Source organism: Oenanthe melanoleuca, unplaced genomic scaffold (genome assembly GCF_029582105.1).
Source record: "Oenanthe melanoleuca isolate GR-GAL-2019-014 unplaced genomic scaffold, OMel1.0 S001, whole genome shotgun sequence".
Taxonomy (NCBI): Eukaryota; Metazoa; Chordata; class Aves; order Passeriformes; family Muscicapidae; genus Oenanthe; species Oenanthe melanoleuca.
This window is the reverse complement of record NW_026612650.1, coordinates 3,299,709-3,326,803: the sequence shown is the minus strand read 5'-3', so window position 1 is coordinate 3,326,803 and position 27,095 is coordinate 3,299,709. Positions and strand designations below refer to the sequence as shown.

At 49.1% G+C, this 27,095-nt stretch overlaps 1 protein-coding gene across 1 annotated transcript; it reads left to right on the top strand.

The window, feature by feature from the left end:
• The first annotated feature begins 11,133 nt into the window (after positions 1-11,133).
• On the top strand, positions 11,134-26,828 carry LOC130265974 (olfactory receptor 14J1-like). Its single transcript, XM_056515317.1, has 3 exons — positions 11,134-11,173; positions 15,954-16,465; positions 26,805-26,828. Exons 1-3 carry the CDS (start codon positions 11,134-11,136, stop codon positions 26,826-26,828), a joined length of 576 nt encoding a protein of 191 aa, XP_056371292.1.
• The last annotated feature ends 267 nt before the right edge of the window (positions 26,829-27,095 follow it).

The window sequence follows — 27,095 nt, the reverse complement described above, 5'->3', positions numbered from 1 at the left end:
TTAATCTCATAGAAGGATGAGACAAGAAAGGTGTTACATTCAATGCCATAGTATCAGAAATCGTCTAATTCTTAGTTAGAATGCCTTATGTTAGTTTTTCAGCCAATCACATACTTATATGAAACTTGGTAGCATCTTTTTATGCCAATCATTAATTGCGTTCCTTTTCATGGCATTGCCACAATGCATCATATCTTAATCAATCATGTAACACGCCAGAAACCTATGTTGATATATCTTAAACGTCTAAATAATTTTATAACAGGTTTCACTGCTAAACTTTAAAATCTTTTACTCTCTTTATTAACAAATTGCTTTGCTTACATAATGCGTATCTGTTTCCTAAAAACATATTTCTACTTAAACAACAAACGTATATCCTTGTTTCATGTTTGTTTCAATATTCTAATTCTCAAAGCCTTCTCCAAGGCCTTAGATCACACATTGTTTCCATTTCTGTCTCTGAGCCTGTATGCACAAGGCCCTGAGGGCTCTCTGTGCTCGCAATTCCCAAATCTCTCCCTCTCTCTTGAACCAGGAATACTCTCTTGATAGCTTTGTCAGTCATTTGCTGTATACACTGAAACAGTCACTGAATTTTTTAAATTTCCCAAAAGATGGATGTTTGGTCATATCTTTTTGCCATAATTGCAGGCTTTCAACACTCATGGGTTGACAGCTCATGTGGACATAGGAGGTTGCACAAGTTGAAAGTCAGGACAAGCATTTATAATTGCTATTGCTTGATCCTTAGAAATACAAAACGTTTGCATAAGTGCTTCTGAATTTTGATGAAAATTGTCATGAATTAATTGATCTTGTTCAAAAATGTTAGGTAAGGCTCTTGTAACAGCCATTGTCTATTTATCTGCTCTTGCATTTCCTTCTGCTAAGAAATGAGGAATGCGCCCTAATATGGGAAACAAAATATTTGTTCATTCTCTGTTGTATAATTCTGTAAAGACATGTGAGATAACAATACAGATCATCATTATTAACTTCTTTTAAAACTGATCTTCTATTCTAACAACATTAGCAGCATAAGTGGAATCTGTAATTAAATCAAAAGATTCTTGAAAGAGTTGAAAAGTTCTGACAACTGCTGCTAACTCAACAATTTGAGGAGAGCAAAACCTCTTGCTGCTCTGAAGAGATGACAAATTCAGAATGTCCCTTCTGTGGGCTACAGCCCAGCTCACTCAGTCTGTTCCAGTCCCTCCAGCTCTGGAAATGCCACGGCCAGGCCAGGTCTGGTGGGCCACAGGTGTGAGCTCCTGGTGCTCTTCTGGGTTTTCAGTCCAGAGCAGGTTCAAACAATTCCAAAAAAAAGGAAAAAACCACAGTTCAGATAACTTCTCTGCCTCAGTTTACCAAAAACTATCCAAGAGCCGAGGAGAGCTCTCTCCTGCTGTCCACTGCAGACAACACAGTCTGTGTGAAAGATGCAGGGGAACAAGTGCAGTCTCTGATAACAAACTCTGCACCTCTTCTCTCCCCCTTCACTCCTGGAACCAGTCTTAAAGCTACAGCACTCAGTATTCAACACCAACAGAACAGACAAATGGGGATATACAAGCATCATAAATTCACCCCAAGGCACAGGGGCTCTGTTCTGCTCCCTGTCCCCATCTAGCAGCTCAGAACACTTGTCCTGAGAACAACCTGGCTTATTGTTTAAAACTGAGGAAAAGAAGGCGTTAAGTACCTCAGCCTTTTCCTCATCTTTGGCAACCATATCCCCTGGAATAAGGAATGGATGTTGGTCTCACACCTCCTTTTGCCATTAATGTATTTATAAAATAACTTTTGTTATCCTTCACAGACCTGTCCAGGTTAAGTCCTAATTGTTAATTCACCAGTTGCCTGCCCTTCTGTGCAAAGGAGATGCATCCTCTTTTTCTCCCCCAGGTTCCTCCAAAAAGCTGCATGTGCAGCAAGGCCAGTCAATTTCCTTGCTGTCTCACCTTTTTGCACACTAGGACAGAATGCTCCTTCTCCCTTAAGATTTCTTCCTGGACACCTTTGTTTTTAAGGGCTGTTTCACTTAAAAAATCAGTACCTCATTTGGTACTCTCCAAATCTGTACCATGAATGCAGGCCAAAGTCTGCTCTCCTTATGTCTGGGGAAGAAATTTTGTTGATGCCCTCCTTTCACACAGTATTGAAAACTCCATTATTTCATGGTCACTGTACCCCAGGCAGCCTCCAACCACCCCATCTCCCACCAGCCCTTATCTGTTTGTGAACAGCAGGAGACAGAGCTTTCCTGGGAAGTGGCAGTGTTGCTAAAAATTCTGCAACATAAAAAATCTCATTAACACCCATGCAGCATTAAAAAGCAGCATTCTTTATTTGGCTGGATGTTCAGGGGACAGCTCCTCCTGAAGCTGTGCATGCTGAGTAAAGGAAAGTTTCTGTTTATATTCTGTGCTCTGCACACATATCCATTGATTATCCTGAACTAAACACTCATACGATAATCATTACCCCCAGATCATTAACATATTTCCCCTCCCCTCTACCCATGTGTACTTCTATCCTGGGAGTCTCTCTGGTGGTCGCTGATGGTCGTGGACCCCAATGTTCCACTCAGCCTGGCTGAGTTGGCAGGACAGTGAGGCTGGTGAATTCCAGTTCCCCTTCTTACTCAACAGGCATTGTGTGGTTTCCAGAGGCCAGTGGATTTGGAGAAAAAGCATTGTGTTATCTCACCTGGGGTGGGCAATTTATCACCTGGTAACATGAGGTCACAGAGTGGGCTATGACATCACAGAGTGGGCTAAGACATCAATGAGTGGGCTATGACGTCACAGAATGGGCTATGACATCACAGAGTGGGCTATGACATCACAGAGTGGGCTATGACATCACAGAGTGGGCTATGTGAGATCACTGAGAAGCTACAACATCATAGGGTGTGTCTGTGCCATGACAGAGCAGACTGTGACCTCACACGGGGCTCTGTGACATCCCAGCAGGGCTGTGTGAGGTCACTGGGTTGGTCACTCTGCCCCAGCCCCCCTCACAGCTTCCCCAGAGAATTCCAATGCTGTTCATGCCCAGCAGGGTCCCCTGTCCCTCTGTATCCCCCTGCTCCACCTGGAGCCACAGCCTCCCCCAAGGATGTTCCACAAATCAACCCCAGAGCCTGACACAAGGACAAGGGGCCAGGGCTGTGTGACCAGGACATCAAGGATGTGGATTATCCAGGTCACTGTGGGCTGGTTTGGGTTTTCCAGAGCAGGAAAGATGTCTGGCAGCTGGAGCAGGGTGAGGGAAGGGCCTCCAAGGTGGGGCTGGAGCCCTTTGGCTGTGAGGAGAGGCTGAGGGAGCTGGGCTTGTCCAGCCCAGAGCAGGGAAGGCAGAGGGGCTCCTCATGCCAGCCTGGCAGTGCCAGCCAGGAGCTGATGGAGAACACAGAGCCAGGCTCTTCACTGGGGGCCTGGGGGGAGACAAAACACAATGGGTGGAAGGGGAATGAGGGAAGAACAGACAAGACTCTGAGATGCTGCCCCATTCCCTGTCCTTTGGGAGTTTCAAATTCACACCAAAACAAGCTTTAAACTACTTGGTCTGACCAAGTTTCTAACAAGTTGGGATGCAGACCTGCTGAGGTTCTTTTCCAACCCCAGCTCCCTGATGATCCTAGGAACGTGCTGCTCCCCATTTTGGAATGGGCCAGAGCAGATGTTTATGGGACAGGAGACCTCTGGGGTTGTAGCAGACCTGCAGCCTGCACAGTGCACAAGCACATCTCATAAGCTGGGCATCTGAGTACTTGAAGAAATGTCAAAGTTTTCCCACCAGGAGAGTACCGAAATTTCCTGGAACTCTACGGATGGCAGGAGAAGAAATACTGATCTCCCCTTCTACCTGTGTTATCACCATACTGTCTATTATTTCATGTCCCTCTTCATTTGGGTGATTCCACCTCTCCTGTTTAAATGGCCATGTCTAAGGACATCTCTTCACTAGACCACGTGGTTCTATGGCCATCCCATTGCTCCCAGATTGCCTCCTCCAGTTGTTCTCTAATGTTCCACAGTAGTCAACATATTAACTATGTCTACATCTATCACAGAATCACCCTTTCTAATATCTTTGTCTAAAACTGTTCCTGTATGGAAATCCTTTGTGCATGAAGAACACATCAGATAATGCTTTGACATTGCACAGAGCTGAGGGAAGAATTTTAATGTTTATTAAAATTATATCATTGTTACATTTTTTATGTTGGCCATGAAGAGAAACCTGTCTACACCTCTGAGTCTCACCAGTTCCTGAGCCCAAAGGACACAAACCTGATGAGTTGTGGTTCCCACTGCAGTGGTGGCACTTGCACCTCCCTCCATCCCCACAGCAGAGCTCCCTTGTCCCAGAAAGTCCCTGGCAATGGAGGGATGAAGGAAACAGGACAGGCTGTGGGGATCAGGGGCAGGGCACGGCCAGGAATTTGGGGTGGCTGTGAGCCCAGGGCAGGAGCCAGCCCTTGGCCTTGGTGAACCTCATCCCATTGTCCTGGGCCCATGGCTCCAGCCTGTGCAGATCCCTCTGCAGAGCTTCCTGCCCTGCAGCACAGCCACACTCCCACCCAGCTGGGGCTCACCTGGCAACTGACTGAGGGTGCCCTCGATGGCCTCGTCCAGATCAGCAAGAAAGAGACTGAACTGCCCTGGCCCCAATCCTGAGCCCTGGGGACACCCCTGAATGTGGCTCCAGTGCCCAGCACTCCTTGGGCCTGGCCATCCAGCCAGATTCCTACCCAGGGAACAGATGCTGCACAGGCTGATGGATCAAGTTCATGTGAGCCCAGAATATTGGCATTAGTGCAGCTGTAGCTGTGCACAAGAGAGCTCTTCTGCCACTTTCTCTCTTTTCCTCCTTCTGGGCATGGATGGAGCTCCTGACTTCAGTGTGTGACTCGTGTGTGCAATGTGGGAAAAAACACAGGACTTCTGGACAGCAAACCAATATGATTTTGCAGAAGCCCATTTATTGTTTACAATTCACCCTAATTATACATTTCTAGAACCATCAACGATCTGGGGACACATTTTACAATTGGTAATTTTAGGGTATTGATCCACCCATTCAAACCCCTAAAAGTCTGTAATTTGCTGTCTTCAGGATCTTTGTCGCCTCCCGTTATTTTGCATTTTCTAATCTAGGTGTTCTGTGTTTTCAACTTCTTCTCTCCTGATTTAGCATAGTTTAAGTTCCTTGGGCCTTGGAGGGGGGTTTCAACAAGTTATTGAAAAACTCCTAAAGTTTTCTCACCCTGTGCACCTCTTATAAACACTGGTCTAAACAAAGAAACACACAAAAACAGCTAGTGTGTGAAGGAAGCGTGTGAACGAACAGTAAAACATGCAAAAATAACTAGACAGCAAAACATAGAAACTGAATAGAGATTTTGGCTGGTGCATGCAAGGCCCAGATTTGAACAGACATGTCCACCGTGGCCTAAACCTTCTCCAGCATTACTCCAGTGCAAAGAGCAAATCTGGGCAGAATCGGGGCAGGGACGGTTTGGGGCATCTTGGGATCAGCACTGGGCACGAACGTGTTTCCCATTGGTCTGAGACTGTCTGCTGTGGGAAGTGAATGCAATATGCAGCATGTTTTTATGCCTTCCCTTGGTTTGTTTGCTCACAATAAATGAACATCCCTCTGTGTCTCTGGCAGCTCCTTCTGCAAGGAAAGCAGGTGGGAGTTGGTGCCAAGGAGCTGAAAGCTGCAGGCACAGCCTGGAGTGGAGGAAGCTCAGATTTGCACAAGGCTGCTCTGAGTTCCAGGGGTTGGATGAGGGAAATGGTGGGGTGAGGGTAGGGATAAAGTGTGGTTGATTGTCAGCCATAAAGTGTTTTGATTTTCATATCTATTCAGACTGCATTAGGAGGTGCTGGGGATCAATGCCAACTGGAGATTGGTGATATCAGTCTATAAACAGGAAAGGAATAAATGTGGAAAAGAAAAGGTCTTCTCTCTTTTTGTTTTTAAATGAAATATGTTACAAATGGAATGAAAGCTTAGAGAAATCCTATCTTATGCTCAGATTTCTGGCAGTACCTCTGTTTCAGGCAACCTGCACCCAAATTTCTCTTGCTCACAAGTTCGTTAGAATGGCTGATTAGGTCTAGTCTAAAGTGAATTATTTACTGAATGGAATCAACATAAACAGAGAAGAATCTTTAAATGGACTACTTACTGCACAGGATAAACAAAAGAAGTACAGATAAATACAAACATAGTGCACAATAAAGTTACCTATATTACAGCTAGTGAAGAAATAGCACAGATCAGGAGTCAATGTAATTTACCACTGAATGGATGAGGGAGTACACATAGGGCCCTTTCACTCAGCTTCCAGAAAAGGAACCACAAAGATGCATCCAGATTGGGAGAGAAGCCCTGCCCATGTGCAGGGACTATGCAGAAGAATTCTGCTTTGTCAAAGTTTTGAGTGGCTTTTATAATCTTTTAAGTGAAGTGTGAGTCACTCAGAAATTCAAGGCTTAGTCTCCCTTCAGTCTCCCAAGACAAGCTGTTCCTGGTGAGCTGGGAATTCCACCTGCCTGGCACTGGAGAGAACTCAGGACAGGACAGATGTCCGGCCTGGGTTATCTCAGCAATTCCTGAGAGGAGGAAGACGCCCTGAGTTATGGCCCAGCATATGGACAGAACAGATGAGCTCTGCTGGGCCAAAGGGGAAGTCCTGCTGCAGGAACCTCATGGAACCAAGGGTGCATTGTGATATTGTGATGCCTCCTGGAACCAAGGAGATCATGGTGACACCAATGAACCTCATGGAACCAAGGGTCCATTGTGACACTTTGGAACTACAGAGACCATTGCTGAGCACAGAACCTTATGGAACCAAAAGTCCATTGTGGAAGATCAAGGCCTCATGGATCCAAAAAGAGCATTGTGACACCGTGGGGCCCCATGGAACCAAATTTCCATTGTGACAGTACAGAACCTCATGGAACCAAGGGGCCTTCGTGACATTGCAAGGCCTCATTGAACCAAGGAGTGCAAAGGCCTCAAACATTCCTTGCAGGGTTCTGCCTTGGGCATGAAGAATTTCCTTGGTGGCCCCTTGTATCTGTTTCCAGTGGAGAAATGTGAGAATTTTAAAATGTTTGAAAAAAATTGAAACCCCCTCTTTGCTGGAGTGATGTCAGTTCTCAGAAACTCAGTGTGGAAAGGAAAAAGTAAAGAACCTTGGAAAGCTGAAGCACCTAGAGGCATTCAGCCCCACTGAGTGTTGTTATTGAGAAAGGCTCTCAAGAGACTAATTAAAGCAGATAATTGGAGGCCATGATTGCACAAAGCTCTCAGAGACTCCAAGGCAAAAGCAAAACCCAAAGTCCTCTGAAAAACCTGCAGTCCCTGGGAGCATGAAGGAGGCCCGAGGGCCATTCCTGACCAAGGCTCCCCAGGGACTGGTCCCAGCAGATCCCTGAGGCCACTGGGATGTGGGGAGATGCTGAGGGCAGCACAAGGGGTGACAGTGCCCAGCCTTGCTGGGGCTGTGCCAGGAGGCCGCAGTGCCTCAGGACAAGGTGTCTCCTCCCAGCCCTTGGTGGCACAGACCCTGCTGTGCCCCAGAGCACCAAGACTTGGCTTCTCTTTGTCCCCACCTGTTATCTCTGCCTCCAATTTCCTGCTCTAACTGAAACCTGGGGACACCTTCTCAGTTGTGTCCCTCAGTGGGACCCATGAATGGGATCACAAACTTTGGAGTTCAATTATGACTGAATTCTTGAGAGGTTTCCTAACAAACAGTGCCTGTGACTTTATTTCCCTCTGGTCTGGTGCAGTTCATCAGGAAGTTTTCCTACTCTAGTTATGGAGAAATATTTCAAAGAGCTTCTGAAAAATACACATTCTTGCTTTAAATGCTGCATTTTATTCCTGTTCTCTTTAAAGCAGAGGTGATTGCAGCATTCAGTGATTGATATTGATCCAGGCTCTTGCCTCAGGAGGTCTGGCCTGCTCAGACAAGCTGTGCCTTGAGGTCTGACACAGTGTGGACAACCTTGCCCCACATTCCCCAACCCTATCCTGTGTGTCCTTCCTCACCCGGACCTCTTTTGCTTGGAAAAGTAGTTTCACTCAGGCAGAGGGATGTTTCCTTTTTGTTATCTTGCACGCCATCTACAACTCCTAATTTTCCCCAGAGCAAACAGACACATTGCTCAGGTGTGTTCCAGCCCTAGCCGCCACCAAGGAGGTTCAGGCCGGGGATCGGTGCTTCGGGGGCGGTGCCCAACGTCAGCGCCATCTTTCCTTTCTGCCTCTAACTCCCGTCATGCCCGCGGCCCCATAGAGCCCCATTGGAGCTGGGACTACAATGCCCGTCATGCCCTGCACCCCACAGAACCACGATATCTCCCCATGTGTCCCATAAGTGTTCCCAGATCCCCAAGGATCCCTAAGTGCCCCCTCTGCTCCCATTCGGGAACACCCAAAAGCATCCCCAGATCTCCTGAATGCTCCCAACACCATGATGCCCATTACAGGCACTCCTGGGAATTAATCTCCTGCCATTCCCCATGAGCTCAGAGCACTCCATAACCCAGTCATGCACCTAAAATTCCTGCCGTGGCCTGCTGCCTAAAGAGCCTATTAGAGCTCCCAAAACCCCCCCTAAGTGCTCGCGAACCACATAGGTTTCCTCATGAGAACACGAACTCGCTGCTCAGAGGCAAAAGTGTCCCCCAAGTGCCCTCCCGAACCCCAAATTCTCAGCAAGAACCACTTCCGGAACTTCAGCACCCATCATGCTCCGCAGTCCTGGTAAAATGCCATTCTAGCTGAGACTTCATCTCCCATCATGCCCTGCACCTCACCAAGAGGCATTGCAGTTGCGCCTACAGCTCCCATGATGCTCTGCGAGGCTTAAAACCCTGTTATTCCTGCGTCTACAACTCTCATTGTGCTCCGCGCCCCGGAGAGCCGGTTAGAGCCCCCCAAGTGCCCGCCCGGATTCCCCTCCTGCCCTCCAAATGCCCCCTGGACACCCAAGTGCCACTGCGAAGCCCAGACCTTCCCTCAGGATCCCTAAGTTCTCTCTGAGATCTCACTCGATGCCCCCAGGTGTCCTCCCGTCCCTCAACTTCCTTCTAAATTCTTTCCCCAGATCCAAAACTACCCCAAATATGCCCTAGAAATGTCTCCCTGGACAAGAAATGCCCACATTGACCCTGCCTGAGAAAATAATGATAATAAAGATGACAAAAAAACTACAAATATTATGAATTATCTTAAAGAGGGAGAAATCAATAACCAATAGAGCTTATTTAATTAACGAAGGGAACTGTGTAACTTAGAAAGAATGACCAATAATTTTTTTGGTTGCTAATTACATATGAAGTTTTAATATAAAAATTAAAAATTAGAGTTTGGAAATAAAGAATAGTAATATTTTAAATAAGAAAAATATAACCCTAATTTCAAAATTATGAACATGTTTTTTTAAAGATGAATTTAGCAGGTTTTTTTAATATTATGAATTCTCAGTCCCAGGTGGGAGATATCATGACATGGTAAGGTTGGGTGTGAGGAGCAGGTTGTCTAAACAGGGTCAGCCCACAAGAGGCTGTTTCTTCAACATGTCCAGACCTCATAAGGAGATATTTGGCATCAAGATCACTTGGGGAATGCTTCTATCACCATCTCTCTGAACTGAAAAAAAGAAAAACATTCCCATGAAAATAAAGTCATGAGGGGCATTTTGAATTCTTCCTCCTTAACAGAATTCCAAACTGACTCCATTCAGCTGCACAAACCCTGGAGACTTGAACACAATGGAAGAATGAAAAAGAGCTACCAAGGGCTTTCTGTATTTTAATAATCCCCACGGTGGATTTGGGGCTGAGTCCAGGAGCCCCAGGCACTGAGAGAAGGTTGAAGAAGCTGCCCAAGGAGTCAGAAGCAAAACTCCAAGTCCCAAAGAGTATCACTGGCCCCAGTGAGGGCAGGGACTGCCAAAGGCTCCCCAGGCACTGGTGAGAGCAGATCCTTGAGGGCAGGATTGCAGGAGCCAAAGGCTGTGAGCAGGAACTGCAATGCTGAGCAAGGCCTGGGCTGGTTGGAGGCAGCAGAAAGGCCAAGGGCTGAGCCCAGGCCTGGCCCAGCAGGGCCTGTCCCTCACGGGTAGCTCGGGGCTGTTCCTGGGGCACTGGGATGGGAGGGGGGCAGCAAGGACAAATGGCACCAACCTGTGTGACACTGCAGATGCTCATGGAACCAGGGGCCAGTGTGACACAGCAGGGCCTCATGGAAACAAGAGGCCATTGTGAGCCTGCGGGGCTGTAACACCCCAGAGCACTGAAATGCTGGGGGTGACCAAAGGTTCCTTTACTCGAGTTTGGTGCACAGGAGAAACACCAGACAGATATTCTCAACATGGCCAGATGCAAAGAATATTCTTAGTAGGAAGAGACCCACAAGGATCAGCAATTCCAGCTGTTAAACAAATGGCCCAGTGATACAAGCACCATGCTCTAACCAGGTCAGCTAAGAGGCCAAAGCGACACAAAATTTTACTGGCAAAATATAGGCAGTCAAGGAACTTGGGCAAACGGTTTAATACAACATCCAGTTCAACATAAAACTCTTACCATAGCATTAACTTAATTCAAGCTAAAAACCTTTAATCCTTTATATGTTTAGTTACCCCAAAATTTTCCAGGTAACTAGGACTAGATGGAGGACAAATAGAGAACAACAGAAGATCTATAGTAAGACACACACATAGGCACCAAGTGCTCGAGTTCCAACACTACTCACAGAAAATCCCCAGCAGAAGGCAGGATCCAGGCCAGGGGCTGACCTCCTGCTCTGGGTTTAACCCCTGGGCCAGCATGGGCCCGCCCCTTTGGACAGACTGCCAGCTGCTTGTCCAATCAGAGTCAGGGTTGGCTCCACCAATCAGAGCTGGGTGCACTCTGCCTGCTGTGTGATTGATAGGCAGGTCGGCCAATCAGAGCTGGGGAGCACCATGGTTTTGTGCAGGGCTCTGTCCTCCCACAGACCAAGGCCTGAGCCAACCCTGGTCCCACACGGGCACTCTGAGCATCCCAGAGTGTCTGGGACATCGATCTCATCCAGACTCTGACAGCGACCATGGTTACACTGCGGAATCTCACGGAACCAAGGGGCCATGGTGACACCGTGGGGCCCAGAGTGTCACAGAGGAGCCGTTGTGACACAGCAGGACCGCATGGAGCCGAGGGGCCATGGTGACACTTCAGGGCTTTGTGGAACCAAGAACCCATTGTGACATTGCAAAGTGTCATGGAAGCACAGGGCCATTGTGCCACTTCAGAACCAGGGAGAACATTGTGACACTGTGGGGTCCCATGGAACCAAGGGAACATGGCTGTGCCTCCCAGAGGCCACTTGACAGGTCTGGCTGCCCTTGGCATGACGAGGCTGCTGCTCATCTGCTGCTGAAGCACCGGGGCTCTGTGCTTTCCTTCCTATGGAAAAGAACTGTTCTTCTCCCTGAGGTGTACAGGGCCAAAACTGAGATTCTTTCTCCAAATTTCCTCATTTGTAAAGATTTTCCCCAAATGAAATCTGCCAGGAGAGACAGATCTGGCTGGCTGTAGCTTTCTAAGGGCTGGCTCTCATCTGCCTTTGAAACACTGGGGCTTCGTTCTTTCCTTCCTAATGAAAAGAACTCTCCTTCCTGGCCAGGCGACCACAGCCAAAACCGAGATTCCACCTTCAAAAATCTCTCTATACAAGGAGAGGCCCCAGATGAAAGACAGGATAGACATCTGGCTGGCTTGCCCTATGGTCCCTACCCATCATCTTCTTCCAAAACATTTGGGCATCACAATTTTCTTTCTTATTGAAAAAAGTATCAATTTTGACCAGGCACCCATGGCCAAAACTGAGATTTCACCTCCAAAACTCTGTACATCCAAGGATTGTTCCCAAGTGAAAGCTGCCAGGACAGACAGGTCTGGCTGCCCTTGGCCTCATGGGGGCTGCTGCTCAATGTATTTTGTAATACTGGGGCTCAGTGCATTCCTTCCTATGGAAAAGAACTGTCCTTTTCATCAAGGTGTCCCTGGTCAAAATTGAGACAGCCCACAAAATCCTGTACATTCAAGAACTTCTCCATGAAAAAACCTGCCAGGAAAAACAGGCCTGGCTCTCTTGGCTTCCCAGTAGACACCTGTCTTCTCTTCCTTTGAAACACATGAGCTCTGTGCTTTCCTTCCTATAGAAAACAGCCACCAGTCTTATCAGTGCAGAAATGCAGAAATGGCTGAGTGTGGGATTCCACCTCCAAAATTCCCTATATCCTTTCCTATAGAAAACACAAATTCCCTTTCCTATAGAAAGGATTTCTTTCACACAGAACCTTCCAGAACAGAAAGGTTGGGCTGGCCTTGGCCTCTGATGGCCACCTTTCATCTGCCCCTGAAACAGCAGCGTTCCATGCTTTGCTTCCTATGGAAAAGAGCCCTCCTTTTCCTCCAGGCATCCATGTCTGAAATTGATATTTCACCTCCAAAATGCTGTGAATCCAAAGATAGCTCCCAGACAAAACCTGCCACTACCAGCTAATCTGACTGTACTTGGCCTCTGTGTACTGCCCGTCATCCGCCCCTGCAACACTCCTTCCTGTGGAGACCATGGTGACACTTTGGGGACCCCATGGATCCAAGGGACTATTGAGACACTGAGAGGACTTCATGGAACCTGGTATGTCGAGGGATGCCTCTCATCAGCCCCTGGAGAACTGAGGCTCTGTGCTTTCCTTCCAAGGGAAAAGAACCTTCTCTCTTTCCTGGTGCCCATGGCTGAAATGGGTACACCCCCTAAAAACTTCCCTATATGCAAGAGTTACTCCCAGCCAAAGCCATGACAGATAGATCTGCCTGGCCTTGGCCTCCTGAGGGGTATCTTTCATCTCCCTCCATACACTGGGGCTCAGGGATTCCTTCCAGTGGAAAAGAACTGCCCTTCTCACCTCGGTGTCAATGGCCAAACTGCGAATCTACCTCCAAAATTGCACCTATCTAAGGATTGCGCCCAGACAAAGGTAGCCAGGACACACAGGACTGGCTGCCTTGTCCTCTGGTGATTTTCTTAAAATATGAGCAGAACTTTTTATTTGCCAACAGCTTGGAGAGAGCCCAGAGATCTCCCAAAGTGGGCTTTGGAGGCCTCCAGCACATGACCACAATACAGAGACAAAAGACTTCTGTGCTCAGTAGAGTGGATACTGAGAACAGCAGAGATGAGCACTAGAAAGAATCGAAGTGCGATTTCAGTGACAGAGGATCCTTTAGACATAGTAAAGATCAGCCAGAGAAAGAAAGCATTAATGCCACGTGCAGCTGGGGAGGCCCGGACTGAGAAAAATGAGAAAGGAATTTCTCACCCAGAGCAGGGCTGTGGTGCAACACGTCCCCCAGAAAGAGTCTGGAGCAGCCCAAGGCTTTGTGTGGCCAGGCAGAGGCAGGCAGGATGCAGAGCTGTCAGCAAAGGAAGGGGCCAGCAAGGTGGGGCAGCCGGGGGATGACAACAGCCTGCAGGGACAGAGGCGCAGGGCATGGACACCGTAGGACAGCCTGGGCTGCAGAGGGCACAGGGATAGGCAGCAGCTGAAAGGCCCTGCCAGAGCCAACTGCTGCAGCACTTGAGCCATGGCTGCTGGCCCTGGGCCTGAGGCCAGCAGGGGACAAGTGAGCCTTGCTGTGCTGGGGCCTCATTGCCTCCTTGTCCCTGCTCAGCAGCCTGGCAGGGGCCGCCCCATGGTCCTGCCCTTGGCATTGCACATCCCCAGAGCCCAGTGCCCCGGGAAGAGCCCTGAGCAATGAGGGAGGGACAGGATGTGCCTTGCCAGGGGCTGGGGCTCAGCCCTTGGCCCTTTGCATTCCTGAAACACATCCAGGTGTGCTCAGCATCAGAGACACCTTTCCCTTGTTTGTCCCCACCTGTCATCACTGCTCCAGTGTTCTGCTCTAACTGGAACCTGGGGACACTTTCTCAGGTGTGTTCCTCATTGGAACCCATTAAAATTTCAAGAAACTTTGGAGTTTGATTGTGACTTTAAAATCTTGAGAAGTTTTTTGAACACTCTCTCAGGGACTGAGTCTGATGTAAACAGCACCAAAGCCCTGAGAGGATCATTAAAATCCTTGTGCTGTGTCTGTGCTGCTGAGCTGGGTTGGGCTCCTGGCACAGAGGCAGCTACTGGCAAGCAAGAAGACCTTCAAAAAGACATTTCTGGTGCGCAGCAGCTCCTCTCCCTTGGCTGAGGGCACTGCCTGCAGGCACTGAGGGGACAGGACCCAGGCACAGACAGGCTAGAGGCAATCAGGATTGGGAAGACTTTGAGCTGAGACTTCACTTGGGGAAACATCTTTACAGCCCTGGACATGGTGAGTCTGTGGGTGCAGGGCAATGTCTCCTGTGCTTCTGGGGAGAACTCCTGGAGCCAGCACACCCCACAGCCTGGGCGATATGTCAGGAGGACTCTCCCAGTTTCTTAGACCAAGAAGAGGGAGAGGATGTGCTGCAGAGCAGGGCTGCCCTGGGCACCGTCAGAGGGACAGGGAAGGATGGCTCCTGCTGCCAGGGACGGCTGCAGGGGCTGAAGCTGGGGCTGCAGCCAGGGCTGCCCAGGGCTGTCCTGCACAGCAGCTCCTGCAGCCCTCAGGGCTCTTGGCCAGCCCAGGGCATGTGCCACCTGCCAGGGGCAGCTCTCAGCCTGCCTGGCAGCTCTCCATGGACTGTAGGGAGAAGTTGGAGGGGGAAGGAGCCACTCCCATCAGGGCAGATTCCTCCTGCTGTGGAGATGGTGCTGCATGGCCAGGGCTGCTGTCAGATTTCTCCTCACGGGAAGGGCAAGGGGCTGTCAGGTGTGTCTGCCTCACATCTCCCTCACAAAGTGCCTCCTCACCCTCCTGTGCCTACAGACAGCAGCAGCAGCACCTTGGCTTGCAGCATCTCATTTTGTCTGAGGTGCCCTTAAGGCCCTGCTGGCATGGAGATGCCCCTGGGCAGTGCCCTGTGCTGGGAGGGGTCTGCAGGGCAGAGCTGAGGCCCCAGGGCTGGGCTGGGCTCTGGCAGCACTGGCAGGGACAAGGCTTGGATAGAGAGAAACAGCTCCCAGTAGGCACAACACCAGGCAGCTGAGAGCCACATCAAACCTGGATATCCCATCCTGTCTAGCTGCACAGGGGAAAAAATGTGGGTTTAGAAAATCTTGCTTTGAAACAGATCTTTCAAAGTGTCCTCTTTATTTTTCAGGCACATTTTAAGTGCAGTCATTCTGAAATAAAGGCAGGTGTATATGAGCGAGGGGCAGATGTGTGGGACCAGCAGGTATGACTCTACTCGGGCACAGGGACCCCTGTGTTCCCCCTGGGCCCCCCAGTGTTCAGGCTCAGAGCAATGCTTAAAGAGGATTTCTCTCCCTTCATAGAAAGCAAAACCCCGAGATCAAAGATAAAAAAACTAAGTGAGAGAAATTTCCCCAATAAAAGAGAAGCAATTTTTAGTAAATCTCTAAGAAAATAGCTTAAGATTGACACAAGGAAACCTATCCTAACTACTCTGTCTTCTTTTAACAGCCCCCCATGGCCACAGTGAAGCAATGCCCAACAGCAGCTCCATCAGCCACTTCCTCCTGCTGCCATTGGCAGACACAAGGCAGCTGCAGCTCCTGCACTTCTGCCTCTTCCTGGGCATCTCCCTGGCTGCCCTCCTGGGCAACGGCCTCATCATCAGCGCCGTAGCCTGCGGCCACCACCTGCACACCCCCATGTTCTTCTTCCTGCTCAACCTGGCCCTCACTGATCTGGGCTGCATCTGCACCACTGTCCCCAAAGCCATGCACAATTCCCTCTGGGACACCAGGACCATCTCCTACTCAGGATGTGTTGCACAACTATTGACTTTTGCTTTTTTCATTTCAGCAGAATATTCCCTCCTGACTGTCTTGTGCTACGTGTCCATCTGCAAACCCCTGCACTACGGGACCCTCCTGGGCAGCAGAGCTTGTGCCCACATGGCAGCAGCTGCCTGGGCCAGTGGCTTTCTCAATGCTCTGCTGCACACGGCCAATACATTTTCCCTGCCCCTGTGCCAGGGCAATGCCCTGGGCCAGTTCTTCTGTGAAATCCCCCAGATCCTCAAGCTTTCCTGCTCACACTCCTACCTCAGGAAATTTGGGGCTTCTGCTTTCACTACTTCCTTAGCACTTGGCTGTTTTCTGTTCATTGTTTTCTGCTGTGTGCAGATCTTCAGGGCTGTGCTGAGGATCCCCTCTGAGCAGGGATGGCACAAAGCCTTTTCCACCTGCCTCCCTCACCTGGCCGTGGTCTCCCTGTTTATCAGCACTGGATCATTTGCCTTCATGAAGCCCCCCTCCATCTCTTCCCCATCCCTGGATCTGTCCCTGTCAGTTCTGTACTCAGTGGTGCCTCCAGCCCTGAATCGCCTCATCTACAGCCTGAGGAACAAGGAGCTTAAGGCTGCTGTGTGGAAACTGATCACTGGATGGTTTCAGAAAAAGTGAAATACTGGCCCATTTCTTCAAATCACTTGTAATAAAAGCAATCTCTTATTGTTTCAGTTGGGCTTGTGTGTTGGCTTGTTCTTTCATTTCATTTGCTTTATTTTTCAATTTTGCCCGCTAAGAAACACCATAATTTGTGCCCTTTCTCATTTTGCATTTGTCAACTATTTCTGTGACACAGTCTGTGTCAATGAGGAGCTGTGCTGATGGTGGCTTTTAAGAAAATAAAGTATCTCTTTCCCAGCAAAGTTTTCTCCAGAGATCTCCTTTCTGTTCCCTTCTCTGGAGCTTCAGCAGCAATGTCTGTGTGCAGAGCTGAGGCAGATCAGTGCTGGCACAGCAGCTGCGCCCAGCAGCAGCAGCACTTGTTGTTGCCAGTGCTGCTCCCGTGCCACTGCCCCGCTGCCCTCCTGACCCTCGTGTTGCTGCAGGGCCTGAGTGCTCTCGGGGCTGGGCACAGCCCTGGGGGTGGCAGTGCTGGGGCTGCAGCAGGGACAGGCCATGGGCACTGCTGGGGCAGCGCTAACGCCTCAGGGCAGGGCCTGGGGGCTCCAGGCTCCTTGCCCAGGCTCTCTCCACAACACATGGCCAGGCCAATGCTGAGCGGAGAAAACCCCTGTGAGCAGCCCCAGGCTGGCCGTGGGCAGGCTGGGGGCAAACAGAATGGCTGGGGCTCTGCAAGGTCCCTGCAAGGGGGAGACCCTGGCAAGGAGCAGCAGAGCAGGGGCTGATCCATCCCCACTGCGCTGGACAGCCCAGGGCAGTGTCCCAGAGCGTCCTCATGCACCTGCCAACAACATCCCCCTCTGCAGCCCTGGCCTCTCCCCCAGCTCACACAGGTGCCACATCCTTGCAGGCACAGACATGGCAGGACTGGCTTAGGAGCCCCTGTTTGCACTGCACACAGCAGGCATCAGCACCCCCATGGTGCTGCTGTGGGGAGATGGAGCTGAGTGAGCACAAATGCCATCAGCCCCTGGGGCCAGCAAGGGCTGGGGCACGGGAGGGAAACCATTCAGGTGCTGTGGTGGCCTCTGAATTCAGCCAGAAAGTTTGTTCCCATGAGCAGGGAGTTTCCTGTCCCACTGCAGATGATGTTGCTCAGAGCCAGGGCTGCCTGGCAGCCACCCCCAAACTGCCCAGAGTATTTCCTTTCCTTCACCTTTGCTTTCGTTCCTCTTTCCTCAACCTGATTTCTTCCTCTTGCCAATCCTTTTCCCCTTTTTTTTGTCTGCAGGGTCCTGCAGTGCCTCGTGCTGCTCCCTTGCCAGAGGCACCACAAGCCAGGGCGGCACATCTGGGCTGCTGTGTCTGGATGTGGGGCTCCCTGTTCTGGGCACTGAGGAGGGGCTGGAGAGGCTCTGCAGGACTGACAGGATGGGCTTTAGGGCTGTGTGGAGAAGCTGAAGGACCTGGGTTGCTGGACCTTCTGAAGAGGAGGCCCAGGGCTCATCCTGCAACTGCTCCAGGAGTGGTTTCAGAGAATCACAGAATCACCCAGGCTGGACAAGACCTTGGAGACCATCAAGTCCAACCTGTGCCCTGACACCACCTTGTGTCCCTGAGCCTCCTCCAGGATAAACAGCCCAACCTCCCTCAGTGCTCCTCACAGGACCTGTGTTCCAGAGCCCTCACCAGCCTTGTTGCCCTTCTCTGGACACGCTCCAGCCCCACCATGTCCTTCCTGAATTGGGGAACTCAGAACTGGACACAGGACTCAAGGTGCAGCCTCACCAGTGCTGAGCACAGTGGAAGAATCACTGCCCTGATCCTACTGCCCACACCATTCCTGATGCAGGCCAGGTGCCATTGGCCTTCCTGGCTACCTGGGAAACTGCTGGCTCATGTCCAGCCTGCTGTCCATCAGTGCCCCCAGGTGTCTTTCTCCTGGCTGCTTTCCAGCCACTCTGTCCCCAGCCTGTAGCCAGGAACTGCAGGAGATCTTTTCTCCAAAGTGCAGGATCCAGTAAATGCTCTTGTTAAACCTCACCTTGTGGGATTTGGGCCCTGGATCCAGCCTGTCCAGGTCCCTCTGAAGAGCCCTACTACCCTCCGTCAGATCCACAGTCCCAGCAAACTTGGTGCCACCAAGGTTCCATGAGGCTGTAGAGTGTCACAATGATCTCCATGATTCCATGAGGCCTCCCAGTGTCACAATGCCCCTTTGGTTCCATGGGATCCGTTGGTGTCACAATGTCTCATGGATCATTGGGCCCCACAGTGTCACAATGGTGCCTTGGTTCCATGAGGTCTCACAGTGCAGCAATGCTCTCCTTGGTTCCACAGTGTCACAATGGCCTCTTTTCCCAAGGGGCACCACGGTGTGAATCATGTTTCCTCCATTCCACGAGTCCCTGAGGAGCAGCACTGGTCCCTTGGTTCCAAGGGGCCCTGCAGTGTCACAGTGGCCCCATCATCACACGAGATCCTGCTCTGTCACAATGCTCTGCATGGTCCCACAAAGCCCTGCAGTGTCACTGTGGCCTCTTGGCTCCATGAGGCCTCCAAGAGCCACCATGAATTCCTTGGTGCTGCAGTGTCACAATGGAGCCCTGGTTACATAAGATCCTGCAGTGTCACGAGGGACCCTTGGTTCCATGGGGCACCACAATGTCACAAAAGTTCCCTTAGTTCCAAGAGTCCTTGCAGTGGAACAATGGCCCCTTGATTCCATTGGGCCCCAGGCTCTCACAAGGCTCTCCTTGGTTCTGCAGTGGCACAGTGGCCCCTTGGTTCCACAAGGTCCTGCAGTGTCACAGTGGCCTCCACCAGGACCCAGACTGTCACAATGGACTCCTGGCTTCCATGTAGCCCCACAGTGTCACAGTGGCCCCTTGGCTCTGTGGTGCCATGTCATACACAGTATCACTCTTGTCCTCTCAGTTCCATGAGGCCCTGCAGTGTCACAATGGCCCCTTGCTTCCCCAGGGCCCTGCACTGTCGCAATCATCACAGAATCACCCAGGCTGTAAAAGACCTTTGAGAGCATCAAGTCCAACCTGTGACCTAACATCACCTTGTCACCCAGACCATGGCACTCAGTGCCATATCCAGTCTATGCTGAAACACTTCCAGAGACAGTGACTCACCCACCTCTCTGGGCAGTCCATTCCAATGCCCAATCACACTCTTTGTGAAGAATATTTCCTAATGTCCAGCCTAAACATCCCCTGCTGCAGCTTTGCAGCTGCCCCTCCTTGTCCTGTCACTGTTCTCTGGGAAAAGAGTCTGACCCTCTCCTGGCTGCACCCTCCTGTCAGGGAGTTGTAGAGATTGATGAAGACTCCCTGAGCCTCCTCTTCTCCAGGATAAACAGCCCCAGCTCTCTCAGATTCTGCTTATGGAACTTGTGTTCCAAACCCCTCACCAGCCTTGTTGCCCTTCTCTGGACACGCTCCAGCCCCTCCATGTCCTTCCTAAATTGGGGGCCCAGAACTGGGCACAGCACTCGAGGTGCTGCCCAACCAGTGCTGAGCACTGGGGAAGAATCACTGCCCTGGTCCTGGTGGCCACACCATTCCTGATCCATAGGGGTCCCAGGGGTTGGATGAGGGATATGGTGGGGAGGTGGTGGGGACAAAGTGTGATTGATTGCGAGCCATGAAAGGTCTTGGCTTTCATGTCTATTCAGACTGCATTAGAAGGTCCTGAGGATAAACATCTCCTGGACATTGCTGATGTAAACTTATAAACAGCAAAATGAAACAAAACAAAATAGATTTCTCTCTGCATTATTTTCAAGATAGTATATTAGCTTGGAATACGCTTTTGAAGTCTTTCTATGTAACCACAGAAGAATTGAAAACTTAAATTATTCCCAGGGGCTTTTCTTATTTGGGTGTTTTGAACAAATATTTGTGAGTCTTTCTCCTTTAATTCCCATCCTGAAGAGCTCAAGGAAGAACACACCTGCAGAGTAGGAAAATTCATCAGCAACCTCCAAGTGGCTGAGGATCCATCCTCATCAGAGCAGGAATGAACTGCAATGGGCACAGCTTTGTGGCTGCCCCAGCTCTGGGATGGGCCCTGTGCCTGGAGCAGGAGCAGCTCTGCAGGGCCCCAAGGCCGGGGCTGTTGTGCTGGCCTGGGCAGATGGGATGGCAGCAGGGGCTGCAGAGCTCTCAGGAGCTCAGGGAGAGGGGAGCAAGGCAGACAGGGAGCCTCCTTTTGCCTTGGCCAAGCACCTTCCCAATGACCACCCTAAATGGCCACACACAGTGACCACCCCCACTGCCCGATCCTTCTGACCACTACACATAGACCACCCAACTGCACAAACTGTCTGACCACCCAACTGACCATACCCTGACTGACCACATGCCACTGAGCACATCCACTGGCCATACCAAATAACCACACTCTCACTGACCACATCCACTGACCTCATCCACTGACCACCCCCATGACCATGGCCACTGACTGCACCCACCTACCACACCAACTGACCACTCCACTGATCACATCCCCTGAGCACACCAACTGACCACACCCCAGTGACACATCAGCTATCCACATCCACTGACTGCAACCCACTGACCACACCACTGACCACCCCCAACAATCACCCCGAATGACCACACCCACTGACTGCACCCACTGATGGCACCTACTGACCAAACCCACTGCCTGGATGTCAGTGCCCACACCCCATTGCCCACTCCCACCGACAGTACCCACTGACCAAACACAGTGACCACCCCCACTGACCAAACCACATGGACCTTCCCAATGACCACACCCACTGACAACACCCTTGGTCCACACACCACTGCCTACACCCCACTGACCACACTCACTCACCACACCCACTGACCACTCTGCCACTGATGGCACCCAATGACCCCACCCACTGACCACCATCCATCACCACAACAATTGACCACCCAGCTGACCACACCTACTTACTACCCCCCCACTGACCTCCCAACTGACCACATCCACTGACCACAGCTACCGACCACACCCCAATGGTTAAAACCTCTGGCCAGACACCAATGTCCACAACCCACTTACCACAGCCACTGAAACACAACTGACTACACTGCCACTGACCACAACCACTGACCACAAAACTGACCACCCAAACTGACCACATGCCACTGACCACCTCCATGGACCACAACCACTGACCACACCTCTACTGCCCACACTCACACACCACTCTCACTGACCATATCACAATGACCACCCACAGCCCATACCCACTGACCACCCAAACTGACAAAACACACTGACCACTCTCCACTGATCACACCCACTGACCACATCCTCCAGCAACCTTCAAACTGACTGCACCTACTGTCCACACCCCACTGACCACAGCCAGTGACCACACCCCAATGCCAACATCCTACTGACCACTCCTCACTGACCACACCCACGGAATGTACCCCACTCATCCCCCAAATGACCATACCTCCACTGAGCACACCCACTGAACACATCCATTGACCCCATCCACTGAGCACACCGAATGACCACCCAACTGAGCACCCCTCCATTGACCACAACCACTGACCACACCTTCTGTCCGCACCCATTTCCCAAAGCCACTTGCCACATCCACTGCCCACATCCCCCTGTCCACCCAACTCACCACATTCCCTTCCCAAGGGCCAGGGGACAAGGTCCAGCAGCTGTGCTGGTTCTGCAGTGCCACAACAGCCCCTGGTTCCATGAGTTTCTGTACTGTCAGCAGCAGTTCCTTGGTTCCAATGATGGCCTGCTGGGTCACAGTGGATGTTTGGTTTCATGAAGTTCTGCAGTGTCACCATGGCCTACCTCATTCCATGAGCTTCTCTGGTGCCAAAATGGAATCCTTGGATGGGCAGGTTAACAATGGACCATTGGCTCCATGCAGCCCCACTGGGTCACCATGGACTCCTTGGTTCCATGAGGTTCTGGTCGTGTTGCCATGGTCTCCTTGGATCCAAAGTGTCACAATTAACCACTGGATCCACGTGGCCCTGCTGTATCACAATGGGCCCTTGGTTCCACGGGACCTCAGTGTCACAATTGACTCCTTGCTCCCATGGAGCCTCTCAAAATGACCCCTTAGTTCCATGAGGAATACACAAGTGTTTTAGAAACATTGAGAAAACCATGCCTAACACAGCTGAGAACATGTTTCCATTCAAATAAAAAGTGAAATCTGAGTGATACCGAAATAATGAGAAAAAGGACTAATGTAGATAGCCGGGGTCTCCTCCAGGAAATCCCGGGGCGTGCCGTGGAGTCGTCCGGCCCTCAGCTCAATCCTGCAGACAGACAGGAAGGTCCCATCTGGGGTGCCAAATGAAGCACGGAAAATAGACTTCACAACCCGGAAAGTTGTGGAGTAGGTACGTATTTTATTCAGCGCTGGACGCAGGGGGAGAGCATCCTCCCAAATCCTGCGTACCTTACATGCTTCTAACCTTCTATTTATCTAGGAAGTACATGCATATTCTAAATCGCCTATACATATTGATTATCTGCCCCGCCTGTTTCCCCGCTTCGTATGGAAATTAGCTGCATATTCACTGTGGCTGCGTAGTTTATTGAGTCGGTGGTCTTCAAATGAGTCTGTGGGCAGAAAACGATGAAGTAAAAATCTTCCTCACTAGTTGAACTCTTCACCTTGTCTTTCCACGCATGCGCTTTTAGTCTCTTGGTCACGATATTTTGCAGACTTTGTACTTTTAAGGAGAGGGACCCCTTTCCTTATACATCAGGAGTCTCTTATCATGCATTCCTTTCCTTAGAAGCACACAGTAACTGATACTATATGTTATACATTGTGCATTCCTTTCCTTATAAGCACACAGTAACTGATACTATATGTTCTACTCGTCACTCTATTTAACCCTTAAATCCCCTGTTTCAGTCCCCACTTTTCTAGAAAATTAGTAAATTCTTTTACTGAATACACGATTTCTTTTTATCCATCCTTACGATATGTATCTCTTAATGCCTTACCATGTACTCTCGACAATGAAGTTAGTATTGCCATCCATTGTAGCATCTTCCAATTCCAAATAAATAGTACAAAAGACAGCAGTATGCTTAGACTAACTAAAACCAATAACACAATTACTGGATGACATAATGTATTCAAAATTCCAGTTGCAGTTGGGGACCACCCGAAAAGAGCATCCCACCAATTGTGGCTTGCATCCTGCTTAACCCTTTGTAAGACTCTATTTATTTCTTGGACATCATGGTGAACAGTGACTAAAGTCTTTTGCCCGCTCTCTTTGATTTCTTCCAAAATTTTTGCTAAGTCTTGATGTTTTACCAGTTGCTTTACCAATGTAAGGTTCATTCCAATGGGCGTAGGTGATAGTTTGTGGTATGTCGTGTAGTTAGACCTTATCAGCTGGTGGGATGTAACTGGTGATGAATATGAAAAATCACATCCCATAATTTTAACAAAATTACAAATACAGAAATTAGAGTTATTCTTAACAGGCAGAGTTACATTCTCATTGTCTATGTTCACAAAAACACAAGTGGTTCTTAAACATACACATCCTTGACCAGTATATATAAGCATAGTCTTTTGATCAGCATCTGGATGAATTTCAAAGTGGCATACACCCTGCTCGGTGTCAAGGCATATGTCTTGAGCATCAATTGTATTGCTTTCACAGATAAACCCTTGTTGTTCTCTAGTAACACAAGATTCTACATTCACAGTTTGCCATTTCCCATTTACTGTCCAGGCCCACGCCCTATGCTCTGAGGGATACAACACCGTCCCCTCATGATTGAGTCCCAATGCAATGATGGGATGAATATCATAAACTGTGACATTACGTCTGGTAAGCACAAAGGTAGTGGCCATATTAGTAACAGGATCATAGGTGAAATTTACTAGAGTCCACCAGGATTGGAATTTTCTTTCAAAATCATTAGCATTGTCCCAAACAACTTTTCGGACCTCAATCGGAAAAGTGCCTTCACTCCCTTCTCTTACAGCCAAGGCAGCTGTGGATTGGATCCATAACTGCGCTTGTACACAACTGAAAGCTAAAGACACATTATCTTGAACCGTGCTAAGTGCGTCTATTATTACATTATGGTCCTCGTCCTCAGTCTTTGCCCAGTTTGGTAACACCTTTGAAACCTGCCACTATTTCCTAATGCCAATAAAGATGATAGAGGTTGTCCCAGTTTTGTCAAATCATTTGTTGCAGTTGCTAGCTTATTTGCTAGTATTTCAGAGTCAATGCCATTCAATACTCCTAATCCTGTTCCAAACATTCCCGTTAAATCTCTTCGCATCCTATCCCTAAGGTGTACTTGCTTCTGTAACCATGTTGTCCACCCTTCTAGAGATGGTTTTAGGAAGGAGGAACATGCTGGTTGAATCTCTGAAATATTGGTTTGTATTAGCAATTCAACACGCTTGAGAGACCATTCTGGGTTGAATAATAATTGCTGTTGTCCTGTATTTCTCACTATATATGGGCCTACCTCATAAATCATAAGTTTAAGTTCGAGTGGCGTACTCTGAGTCTGAATCGGAACAGGTTCAGTTATGGCATTTATTCTAAATTTAAATGAGACCCCAAGACCTCTATGAGACCAAAGGCATACCACCTCAACAGTCCTATCTAATGTAAAATTATACCAACAATCTGGCTCACTGCGTTGCTTACAAATCTCATTATGTCCGTTTGCAGGGGGAGATGACACACTAATTTGAGCTGGTTTCTCATGGGTAGTTCCATTAATCATTCGACATCCTATTCTGATGGTCTCTCCTACAGTCCCTTGAAGTGACCACAACCCTTGTTTCTGCCATTCTTGCTTTTCATATACCTGGTTTCCATGAATGACTACAGTTGACAAGTTCAAATTTTGTACCTTCCCCATATATCCGGTAGACTTAACAAAAGCCTGGGACCAAGGCCATTCAACATTGCTCTGGCTAAAGGTACTTTTCAATTCTTGGAATATAATTATATTTACAAACAAAACAATTAAATTCCTACGTCCTGAATCACCGAACACCCCTAACTGTAATATGCTCATTTTGTTCGTGTAAACTTGAGCTTTAGTCCGTTATCACCAGATATTACTTTGCAAGGAGCTTCTGGAGCTTTCTTCACCCGAGAATGGTGGATCCAAGCGCTCTGTTCCTTGATCTTAATTGCAGTGAAGGTAGTGAGTAGCACCTGGAATGGTCCTTCCCACTGTGGTTCGAGGTTTTTTTCTGTAAAAGACTTAACATATACATAATCTCCAGGCTGTATATTATGCACTGGTCCATCCAAAAGTCTGCCCCGAGTTCCAGCCACATGTTTTCAATTTTTCTGAGCTGTTTGCTCAAAGCCACCATATAGGTGGCCAGTGTCTCCTCTCCAACTTGGGTAGAAGTTCCCCTTTGCACTCCATATGGCCTCCCGTAAAGCATTTCAAAAGGACTTAACTTTTCTTTAGTCCTTGGCTTAGTTCAAATTCGCATCAATGCCAATGGGAGTGATTGGGGCCAGGGCAAATTAACTTCTTGTCCTAACCTCACAATTTGCTGTTTAATTAAATGATTCATTTTCTCTACTTGGCCACTGGACTGAGGATGATATGGGGTGTGAAGTTCCCAATCTATGCCCAAGTGACGACTAATTTGTTGCACTATCTTTGAAATAAAGTCTGGTCCTCTATCTGAGGATATAGTGGCTGGAACTCCAAAGCATGGTATTATTTCTTGTAACAGCACTCTAGTTACCTCCCGTGCTTTGGCAGTTCTAGTTGGGAAGGCTTCTGGCCACTCTGAAAAAGTATCTGTCATCACCAATAAGTACCTATACCCCCCTTTTCTTGGAAGTTCCTAAAAATCAATTTGCCACTGCTGCCCAGGCCCCTGGCCTCTTCCAATTTGACCAAGTTTTGGTTTAGGGGTATTCTTAGGATTAGTCTGGAGGCAAAGGTCACACTGCCGAGTAACCTGGGTAACAACAGTATATAAATTTCTAGCAGTAATCTTTTCAATTAGATGGGTATATAGAGCATCTGCTCCCCAGTGTGTTTTCTGATGTTTCTTTTTAACTAGGGACCATAGTACGTAGGAGGGGATAACCAGTCTCCCTTCTGTAGTGACAGCCCATCCTTCCTCATTATATGTTCCTTTCTGACCATCAGTTAATTCCTTATCTTTTTTATCGTATATTGGCTTACCTTCAAGGGATATCTGTCCATCTGGAATCAAGGTTTCCTCAATTGCTATCTCACCCTTTGCTGCCTCTTTTGCCTCTCTGTCCGCCAGCTCATTTCCTTCTTCCAGTTCTGAGCTCACCTTCTGGTGTGCCTTAATGTGCATAATTGCTACCTTCTCAGGCATCTGGATTGCTTCTAATAATTGCATTATTTCTTGTGCATGTTTTATGTTCTTTCCTTGTGAATTTAACAGTCCTCTTTCTTTCCAGAGAGCTCCATGTGCGTGCACAACCCCAAATGCATATCTTGAGTCTGTATATATATTTATTCTCTTCCCTTTTGCCATTTCCAAGGCATGGATCAGGGCAACTATCTCAGCCTTCTGTGCAGAGGTATCTAT